This window comes from Chaetura pelagica, unplaced genomic scaffold, assembly GCF_000747805.2.
Source record: "Chaetura pelagica isolate M959 unplaced genomic scaffold, ChaPel_1.0 scaffold534, whole genome shotgun sequence".
In the NCBI taxonomy this organism is placed as follows: domain Eukaryota; kingdom Metazoa; phylum Chordata; class Aves; order Apodiformes; family Apodidae; genus Chaetura; species Chaetura pelagica.
The window spans coordinates 350,940-362,075 of record NW_009953065.1 but is presented as its reverse complement, the minus strand read 5'-3'; the positions used below and the strand labels follow the sequence as shown (position 1 = coordinate 362,075).

Sequence of the window (11,136 nt, the reverse complement as noted above, 5' to 3'; positions counted from 1 at the left end):
GGGCCCGCTTGCAACGAGGTGAGCGGCTGTGGGCCTCGCTGTGCTGGCGCCGTCGCTCCCGCGCCGGGCTGAGCTGCCGAGGCAGTCACATCTCCTCTTGGGGTTTGTTTCTGACAGTTCACGGGGCAGTGCCACTGCATGCCAGGCTTCGGAGGCCGGACCTGCCGGGAGTGCCAGGAGCTCTTCTGGGGTGATCCAGACATGGAATGCCAAGGTGAGTCCAACCTCAGAGCCTGTTCCACGTGCTCCTTTTGGAAATGATCTGGTGGGCCCCTGGTGTCACCACCCATGTGCTGGGACACGCCTGCCAGGAGCAGCCCCTCTGGTGTCCCCTGCCAGTGCCCACACAAGCCTTGGAAAAGAGGGAGGAAGGCATGACAAGGTACATCCCTGGGGTTCTGGTGGCTCCTGAGATAGTAGGTGCAGCAGGAACCCAGCCCAACACTTGTCTGCTTCATTTTATTTCCTACTGGACCCTGTCCTGGTTAAAAGAGAGCTTACTGAAGGAAAAAATGACAATAGTAAGAGGAAAATTTGCTTCATCCTGGCTCAAACCAGGACAGACCCCTGTTTAGAAACAGTAATCTCTGTATAGAAACCAGCTCTTAACTGTTGGGTTGCAATGCTGCCAGGTAAGCCAGTGTGGCAAGAAAACGTGCTGGTGCCTGGGTTTGAGATTGGTCTGGAAACACATTTCCTTTGCTCTTCATCTCTATGTAGTGGAAGACCCCAGTGTCCTCTTCTGTCCTGTTAGAGATGTTGGGGCTGAAGAAATAAGGTTTTTTGATTTAGTAGGGGGCTTTCCTGATATTTCAGATGAAAATGAAGGAGCAAGCAGAGCCCATGCAATGGTTCAGCCATAGCTACATGCTGCAAAACACAACACCATGCAGTTGCTTGTTTAGAAAACTGGATGCTCTCTGTCCTTTCATTATAAACAAGCCTGTTCATTAGCTGGAAAAGAAACTTCAAACACTGTCCAGACCAGAACAAACATGTATCTCTGATCTGTTCAAATAGGAGCCTTTGCCAGGAGGGTTTGCAGTAGATTAAGGTATTTTTTCCTGCAGGGAGGAATGTGCTTGCTGTGGTCTTTTAATAAATCCCTTACAATAGAGATACCTTGGACCCCATTATCTAACCATATAGGCAAGTCACAGCTACTTGGATAATGCAGCAGATGAAAGGACTAGGGAATTGTCCTGGTTCCTGAGTACATATTGGGTTTCTCAGGGAGGCTGTGTGTGTTCTGGCGTGGTGAGAGGCCCTGACCCTGCCGGCTTTGGGGCAGGGATTGTCTCTTGGTATCAGCTGTCTCCATCAGAGTTTATTGATGGAGCCCATCTGCATTCCTTATCAGCAGAATTTTGCTGTGTACCAGCATTTGTGGCTTCTCATGGAGTTTCTGCTGCCTTTTGAGCGTGTGAAAACCTGCTTTTTAGTATTTCTAAACTAAAGAGGCTACTCTTTCCAACCCACCACCCCTTATGCCCGCAAGTGACATGGGACACTCACTCAGGTGGAAATGCAGCTTTCCTTTTGGGATTGCATCCAGCGAGAGGTCTCTGAGGCAGGCAGGCAGGGACACCTGCTGCCCTGGGCTGTGGCAGCACGATGCCCTGGACAGGCTCCAAGCGTGTGCTCCCTCGTGGAGCACATTGAGCCCTGCAGCACTGCCAGGTCTCCCTGCTGTGAGGGGAGATGTGTCTCCCATCCTTCCTTGGCAGGGAGAGAAATGACTTCTCAGCCCTCATTTAGTCCCTGCAAGTGGAGGGGGGATGTTCAGGTTGGCAGGCAAGCAGCTGCTGCATGGGCACGTAGCAGCTCTTGGTGATTAAGTGGTTTGCAGGCGAACTGGAAAACCGTGCCGTTTAAGGAGTTGCAGAGCATTGCCCCTGGAAAATAACTTCAGTATGGCCTGCAGCCAAGGTGAAGCTGAAACCAAGAAGAGGATTCGTCACAGAGACATTGGCTTCAGCTGCCGTGAGGGACAGACTCCTTCCTGGCTGTGGTGTTTGCCAGCTGCCCTCGATGTCATACTTGGGTTGGTCCTGGCAGACAAAGTGGCCATGTTTTGTGCTACTTTCAGGAAGACAATCCAAGCAGATCTGGATGCAGAATGGTGAAAGATCTCTGAACCACGTCAGTAAGGACAGATGATTTTCACTGCAGGCACCCAGCTGATGTGGAGGTGTGGATGTCAGTCCCAATGACTCCAGGGTGGGATCCTCCACCAGCCAGGACAAGCAGCTTTTGCCCAAAGTTGGAAATCATGGGGTGCCTCTGAAGGGACACTAATGTATGATCTCTTCAAAAGAGGTCTTCAAGCCACTGGCACCAAGAGACACAAGCTCCTGCTAGAAAATGGGGACTGTACTGCCTGCGTTGATGTGAAACCCTTTACAAGCTTTTTATTTAGGTAAAAAAGTGAGGTCATGCGTGCACAAGTGCCTGCAAATAACCTCTGGACACAGCTATGTGGAGATGTACACAATGGCCCATCTAGGACAGACTGGGAGCCACAGCCCACCATGGGTTCCGAGGGGCTCACAGCAGCACCAAGCTGTTGATGTGGCACCAGGTTCTCAACACACTTCCCCACTGTCCCCATTGATGACAGTGACCATTGCCAGCTGCTGCTTGTGACTTGTTTTGTAGAAATCTTGATCAGACTAGAGATGGTGAAGCAGAAGCTGGGAGAGGCAGGCTTTTGCACCTGGTCAGAGTGCTTTGATTTGCAGTCTGTCTCCTTGCAGTGGACAGAAAGCATCACCCTTCATGTCCTCTCTGCATGTCCCTAGTGATCACACTGAGACCAGATCACTAAGGCAAGCTAAGGTAGGTGCCTGTGTTTGGGCAGGGTCTCAACCCCTTGGTACTGGGTGCAGTCCCACCACCCCCAGATGTCCACTGGGGATTAGATACTGCAGAGAGTCTGTGGGACTGGGTGTTCAGAGACTGCTTACCTCTGCTTTAAAATAACACAACAGTTGCTCGGTTAACAGAACATAACGCCTGAAACAAGCACTGGAGAGGCACAGAGGAGAGAGGAAAGCACAGCGCATCATTCTTGGCCTCATGCAGGTCCCTTTGAGGATGATGGTGAGCAGGAGCTGTGCAGGGAGCGTTGTCTGCTCGGGGGGCAGTGCCAGCCCCTTTGCAGGACTCTTCTGGCCATTCCTTCAGCCACAAGCTATATTCAGCTCTACATGAGCTGCATGTGAATGTGTGTGTGTGCTTAACAATCCTTGTTAGGGTAGTAAATAATAGGATTAGAAATTTCATGAAACTTGAGTTTCCAGGCATTCTGCTGGAGCTTTTCCAAAGCCTGGCAACCAAAGTACAGGACTCAGCATGTTGAGCTCTGCTCTGACTTCAGCCCGTAAAAGCACATTTCTGGCAGGAGGCTCCAGCCTCCCTGGAAGCCTCTGAGATACGGTGTGGCTGCAGAGTCAGCTCAAGCAGTGCCCTTGCACAGTAGATACTTGAAGTTTTAAGTATTTCATATAATACAAAGGAGATGACAATTTTACTATCATTACTGTTTTCATTGAAGAAACAGAACATAGTGCAGTTAGTAAAAGGCACTGTGTGAGGCAGAAAGTGGTGTTGCAGTCTCTCCTTTCCAAGAAGCATACCTTTGTCAATATTTTTCTGTGTTTGACTTGATTATCAAGATCTATCATGAAAGAGAGTTGAATTGAACATAGATGGAAAAAAAAAAAAGGACTGTCTTTATGAAATACTCATTGCAGACATTAGCAGAAAGTTGTTTTTCTGAGAGTTTAGTCTTTGCTGCTTAGTCTGGTGCTGAAACATCTGTTTACTGAAAATTCCTCGGTTGCCAATTAAGAATAGGTTTTGTAACCTTCATTTAGCACCTGGGTCTTAAAGTTGTCAAGTAGGCTGCTTTTATGGGAGGTGTTTATGGTGCAGAGAGAAAAATTAGCAGTGTTTCTTTTGCTTCTACAGTAAGTGTCTAAAGGAAGTCAGACAAATTCTACATTAAAGGAGATACAATTTTCACTTTGAGTTTGCATATTTCAATTGACCTGTGGTCTTAAAATATTGTAATGTATGTTGATTGTTTCCAGAAAATTGCCCTTTTGGCAAGAGCTGCTAGCAAGTTAAAATTCAGCACAACTCTAGTGCTGGGATCTTATCTTAACACTCATACTGAAAATCATAACACTGAAGAGTTAGCAATATGCTTACAGGGTAATTTGAATCAATAGCTGATTATTCAGAAGAAATTTGCCAGCTCTGCAAAACTTTCAAGTTGCTGAATGGTTTTGTCATCATAGTGCCTCACTACCATGGGGAAGTGAAGCCAGGAAATCGTGTTTGAACAAATCCTTTGTTTTTTTGCTGAGGAGGAGTTGAACATTTGATGTTCTCTGTCCCCAGTCTCAAGCAGTGAAGAAAATATTTCTGCAGAAATGATCTCTGACCTGTGTAGGATGATGTATGACACTGGCTTGTGCCTAGCATCCCACAGTAAGGCATTAACCCCCAAGACTGATCTTCATACAAGGCCTTTCAGTATCCCTAATATCTTATCTGTAGTGTCAACTGCTCTGACACACCTTAGATCACACAAAGTGCTAAGCAAATATGGCACGTATCAAATTACAGTGGCTCAAATGGAAGTGAGTTCCAAATATTTAAAATCAGAGGCAAAGGTAGCAGACCTGTCAGAGTAAGTGAAAGATGAAGTGGTTTATAGATCCTTGTGAGTTTGAAGCAAACCACTTGAGCTTCTTTGGGATTTCTGCCCTTAGGTTTCTACAAGACTACATTCAATAAGCATGTGTGTTACTTTTTATCTTAAAGATCAGGACAAAAACATAACTGGAAGAGAAATGCAGAGATGAAAGTGATATAAAAATTACTCATGGACACTCTGTGTGGGCACGCACACGTGTGTACATGCATTTGTGAAGGTACCATCTTTCATAGTCATAAATTAATAATCAGTAGTTCCTGACTGAAAAATTTGGCTTGAAAATTTTCCTGTCAAAAACGCGATTTCACTAAAGTCAGAGTATGCCCAAAAGAATGTCTGATTGAGTTAAACACTCAGTTGAAGAAAACAATTCACCCAGTTCCAAAATGACATTTCTAAACAGAAACCTATTGTTTAACTTAGTAAATACTCCTTTGAAAACTGTCAGTTCTTTGCCCAGTGATTTCAAAAGACTTATTTTCCTCTGCTGTATTTTCCATGGGAGGTACTGCAGTGTCCTGCTCTGCTTACCCAGGCACAGATTTGATCCCTCTCTATCTGATCTTCAAAGCAAGCAGCCCAGGCTGTGTTAACTTGCAGCTCTTCACCCTGCCTTTCATCCACCCCTCAGTATGGAGGGAGAATAATCAACTGTTTGTTTCAAAGGCCATTTCCAACCCAAACTGGTTAAGGCATCTAAATGTCTCACAGTAAACTCAGCATCTGTGTGGTCTTACAGTGCAAAATGAGTTGGGTTTCCCAATTTCTGTTCACAAAAGCATGGGTAAAGCATTTGAAAAGAGCTTACGGGAATGTATTTCCCTATTCCAGATACTGTGTTAGGTGGAGTATAAAGCCATTGCTAACTGCTGGATACTACCTGAAACCCTTCTGCATCCTTAGAGGTGCCTGCATGGTTCTAGTTCTTGGGGAAAAAGAGATAAACCATGCATATGTTAAAATTAGGTGTGGCGTAGCTGCTCAAGTGTTACATCAGACGTAGGAACGTGGTGGTTGTAGCCGAAATCTCCAGAGACAAGCCATACTTCCAAGACTGTGTTTGCATTAGTCTGCTTGAGTACATCAGAAGCAAAACTGCTGTAAGAGAGAATATTATTAGCATGGGACTGCATAGGAGTTGGTGGCCATAGGAATAGTTGGACATTAACAAAGGAGGTGGTAGAGGAGCAAGAACTCCAATGGGGCTGGGTGTGATGCAGAGGTGCAAAAATAATGCTGGGCATGGCATGCTGGATCATTCTGGCATGGTGTTCACACTGTTTTGAGCAGGTGATGGGAATCAAGGTGTCTCCTGTTTTCACATCCCAGTTCATTGGTGTTGATAATAAATGTCACATGAATCCTTTTGATGGCTCTGCACCCACTGTCCCTAATGATGGCCGTGTAACTTGGCACATGCTTATTCCTCCAGGTGATGATATTTGCCAGTCCTGTGCTGGCCTTACCAGGCTGCAACAGCTAGGAAGTCCTTTCCTTTCACATGGGTCCTGCCACTGTCTCTGCTTTTGTCCCTGTAGGACAAAGTTTCTTTTCTGTCACTTCAGGCCAAAGTCATGCTCTGAAATTCCACAGAGACTGAAGCCAGTGGGTGTTTGGTAAGCAGGCATTGCATGAGGCAAAGAAGTGACACCTGTGCACTGAGCTATTTGCTTGGTGGCCCACTGTGTTTAAGGCACTCCTCACTACCTAGAAGGCTTTATGTGATCTTGGCCAGGGCTTGTGTACCTCCTTGTGAGAAGTCACCACAGCTGAAGTGAGCTGAGGATTTGATCCCCACTGTGGTGTAAAGGGAAGATAGAGCCTGTGAGGGTCCTGGATGTGCTCTGTTCCAGGGTGTGAAATAGCCTGTTGGTGGTGGCCAGGGCATGGGATACAGGACTCCTCCACCAAAGGCACTGGTGATGGTGAAGGCTCTGCTCCATGTGACCTTGGAGGGTAGAAGAAAAATTACTCTGGGTTTATGGCTGGCCAAATTTAGTTACTAATGCCATGTCTGGAAATTGGGACCCAGCATTTCATAGGAAGCACTCAGAGACTGACTGAGGAACAGAGATGATTTAAACTGTGGCTGAAGTTCTTCACTAAGGTCATCTAGACTCTAAAAAAGAAAATCACATGTAATCAAACACTGACATGGACATGTCATTTGTGAGATGAAAGGTTTGCTCACAAGATGTGAGAAGAGCAGTGATGCTTTTGTGAGAATTTAAAAGATGTTTTAGTCAGTGCCACAGCAAGGCATTGGTCGAGGGCTGTAGCTAAAGAGACCACGCTGCCAAGATGCAGAAAGCCTCCTGAATTTTCAAAATAGAAAAAAAAAAAAATTAAAATCTACCAGAATCTTCTTATTCCCATAATGAGGGAGGCTTTTTCTTGTTTTCCTTTAGACTGTGTGTGATTTTACTTGAAAAGAGATACAATTATCTTCAGTTTTACCTTTTGGTTTGAAAGCTGATGAGGGCCTGTGTACAGTTAGTGACTTTGGAAGATCATGAAGAAAGGGAAGGGAAAGTGTGATAGCAGCCCTTTTGAAAGCCATTTTATATATGTTGGATTCACATTCCTGAAGTGATGCAGAGCCTGCATTACCTGCTTCTCAGCTTGATAGAGAGTTCTAAACCAGATAAATAACCCACAGTAGTGTTTCTAACCACCTAGAACAATTTTCTTGTGGGTCCCACAAAGCTCAGTTTGGAAGTTCTGTAGAATTCTAGAAATGAGATGATTCTTCCAACTGCTGTGCTGTATTCAGAATAAATTACTTCTTTGCTCTTTATCATCTCCCAATGGGCAGCCATGGAGTTTGGGTTTTCACTTTGCAAATGAGTTAGTACTTAAATTCTCCCCTTCCCCAGCATTTTCTGGCTCCAGAGATTTTGAAATCCACATTACCATGTAAATGCTACTAAAGCCATGTCATCTGCCTTTCCTGAACATGGAGGTATTCAGGAGTAGAATTACCAGTGTGGGTTGTTGTGGGGTTTTTTTCCCCTTAAAGCTTTTTTAATCCTCAAGTAAATATAGTGATCTGATTTGCCAGCAGCAAGTATCCATGTAACTTGATCAGATCTCAGGATCTTTGAGAAAAACCACATGCCATTTAGCCTCTTTCTGTGCAGAGGAATTTGGACAATTCATCATTATACCGAGGGCCTTATTAGTTGACAGAAGGGTTAACTGACCTCCTTCAAACAGGAACTCTGACCGTTTGCCTGCAGGGAACATATTCCATGGCGAGTTGATTACTTAAGCACTTTCGATGTAAAGTAAAAACAATCTCTTGTGTCAGGGTATAATTCAAAGAACAAAGGACCATTTTGCTCAATTGTGCAGGCAGCAGAAGTTATTTTTGTCTCTTGCCTATCATATTCACATTGTACAAGAAAGCCATTTTGTTGCAGCGCGATTTGTTCTGCTGAGGCTCTTTGTGTAATTTTTGAACTGAAGACCACCACTGTGTTCTGGCATTGAAGCAAACAATGTGCAATCTTGAAAACGGCTTTGTGTTTTGCCCCTTTTTCAAGGGGGCATGTGCTTGGGGGGTGTGAATTGATTTATGGACCTTTTTGAACCATTAACCTCCTTCAAGGATGCCTGGTAAATGGATGCATAAGTAAAGGCTTTTAACAGGTATTGCAGTCCTTTTCCTGTTCCAGGAATGTGTACTTGACCTGCTTCAGGTGTATTCTGCCACAAGTGGTAGGCAGATGACCTGCCTATTTTCAGAGCTTCTCTTTTTGGTCCTTGATGCCATCCCTTTATTAAAAGCTTTGCAGATTGGTAATTTCCTTGGCTGCTCCTGCCACCTGCATAATTAAGGAGGAGGAGAGGTCAAGTGGCAGCCCTGCTGTATGGCAATACTCCATTCCCTGCTTCATTACAACTGGCTGAAATATTATTTATTTTTCTCCCTACCCATGTGAACAGTGTTTCCCTCACTGCAGCCTGAGCACGTGCCTTTTTCTCCCTTCCAGCTTGTGATTGCAACCCTCGTGGCATCCAGACCCCGCAATGTGACCGCACCACCGGGCAGTGCATCTGCAACGAAGGGGTGGAAGGGCCGCGCTGCGACAAGTGCGCCCGCGGGCACTCGGGCTTCTTCCCTGACTGCCAGCCCTGCCACCAGTGCTTCGCCCTCTGGGATGTGGTCATCAGCGAGCTGGCTAATAGGACCCAGCAGTTCCTGGATAGGGCTAATGCCCTCAAAATCACTGGGGTCACTGGCCCATACCAGCAGACGCTCAACACCCTGGAGGAGAAGCTCAGTGAAATTAAAACCATCATCGCTCAAAATCCAGCTGCTGAGCCCCTGAAGAACATTGGGAATCTCTTTGAGGAAGCAGAGTGAGTACAGTCGCAGCTACAGGGATAAGTCTAGCCTGGGAAGGAGTGGGAATGCCAGCACTGGGATTTACATGGTATCCCCATGCTGAGCTGAGGACACCCCTGCTCTGCTTCCTGGGCTGGGTAAGGGGCACTGCAGCTCCTCGTGCTGGGCACTGCAGCGCGCTCAGTGTCAGCAGTGGGCAGCTGTCCCACCAGCAGAAACCTGGCTGGGGAAGGCAGGAGCAGCACAGCTGCCATGTACCATGAGTACAAGGGGTTGCCCTGCTCCCACTGCAGGCCAGGCAGCTAATTACTGCGGAGCCACTCACGCTTGCCTTGAGCTCCCCTGGGGCAAAGGACAAACACTGCTATTATGTGAGAGAATGAAGAGGGGAGAGATTAAATTCCTGGATTTCCCATGTGTAGCTGATGAGTTGGAAACTTGGGCTCCTTTCTGCACTCTGAGCGTGTGTGTGGAAGCACAAGCTGTATAACAAGGATTGTTTCAGTTTTTCTCAGGGTGGGAGCCTTGTGTTTTGTTTTAGGGCTGAGCATACCAAAGGTGGTAGTTTGTCCTGTTGGAGATGAGGCAGTTCAACATCAAGTAGGATTACAGATGCTTTCTAGCCCTGTGAATAGCTGTTGGAGCTTGCTTGTGCATTGTAAAGGAGACTGCACAAAGCAAAGGGGCAAGGATTAAAGCACAAATGTCTTAATTAGGGATATGCTTGTGCCCTGCAGCTCTCCCTCTCCAGCTGGAGAGCTGGGAGTTGCTGCTGCATTTGGGCTCTCTGTACTGAGGGAGGTCAGAGCAAGTGAGTAGTTGCTTTTCCCTTATATATTTATATATGTATCTGTTCTTGCTCCCTTCTGGCTGTATAGAACTACTGGACTTTGAAGGACATCTGTAGCAGGCTGTTGGACTATTGAGAAAGCTTAAATACTGCCTGATTCTTTCAGCATGAGGAAACACTGACATTGGTGGGCTTACCATGGGAATCGCTTCCTATGCCCACTTCTGTTCCACAGCAGTGTTGATGAGTAACATACACTTGCTTTTCCTTTTAGGGTTATCCTATGAGCTAAAGTCTGCTCTGGGGCTCATGGAAGCCATACTGAATGCTGAGGGTGGGAGATTTCCTTCATAGCCCTAGACAAACGGCTGGTGAGGAGGCATCTTCACAGATGAGCTAAAAGAATTCATTGTGTGAAAACTAAGGTTTCGTCTCCCCCCTCTTCCTGAAGTTCAAATCTGTCCCATGAACTTGTAGTAATCAAAACTGCATTTGTAGCTGTGTGGGATGGGAAGCAAATTATGTATGGATCATAGTAGTCAACTCTGACCTATGCAGTTGCCATGATACAAGAGCATTACACCAGTACTCTGGAATCTGCCTCCAGTTAATCTTACACAAAGCAGCTGTTTTCTGAGCAATTTGGTGCTTTGAATTTATAAACGTGCAGTAGATTAAAAAGTAGTTTTGTATGATAAAGGAAACAAAACTGTATTCTGGGTAGGCATGTTGTTACAAATCACTTACAGCTCCACCAAGGGAGGGCAGGTCCTGCCGTGGGAGAAGCTCAGCATGGCTCTAACCACCACTCTTCAGTGAAGTGAAGCACCAAGGCTTGTAACTCTTCCTCCTCCCCCTGTTGAGTCCTGTGCCTCTGTTTTGCAGAAAGCTGACAGCAGATGTTACAGTTAAGATAGCTGACATAGAAGAAAACCTGTCAGCCTTAGCAGTGAAGAGCAATAGCACAGACACTGACCTGAGTGTATTGGAGACAGATGCCAAAAGCCTAGACCATGTCGTGAAAGAACTTGCAGAACAACTTGAGTTCATCAAGATCTCTGATGTTCGGGGTAAGTGTCGCAGGGAGAGGGAGAAAGCAGTGGGGTGGCCAGAGTTTTAATTAGCGCATGGTTTTGAATACCAAGTTAATCTAACTGGTAATAAAACACAGTTCCTCGAAGGGCAGCTTCTTTCTGTGCATTAGCAGAGCGGCTGATGCAGCAGGGATTTTGTTTTACCCCCTCCCTCTTTCTCCCCCCGTTGGGAAGC

General features: G+C 46.1%; 1 protein-coding gene across 1 annotated transcript in view; it reads left to right on the top strand.

Annotated features, from left to right (window-relative positions):
* Positions 1 to 11,136, top strand: part of LAMB1 (laminin, beta 1) — a 41,639-nt gene that overhangs the window by 21,403 nt on the left and 9,100 nt on the right. The window contains exons 21-23 of the mRNA XM_009996777.1: positions 118 to 214; positions 8,722 to 9,091; positions 10,753 to 10,937. Of these exons, the coding sequence (XP_009995079.1) occupies positions 118 to 214; positions 8,722 to 9,091; positions 10,753 to 10,937 (652 nt within the window). The remainder of the gene's footprint in view (positions 1 to 117; positions 215 to 8,721; positions 9,092 to 10,752; positions 10,938 to 11,136) is intronic.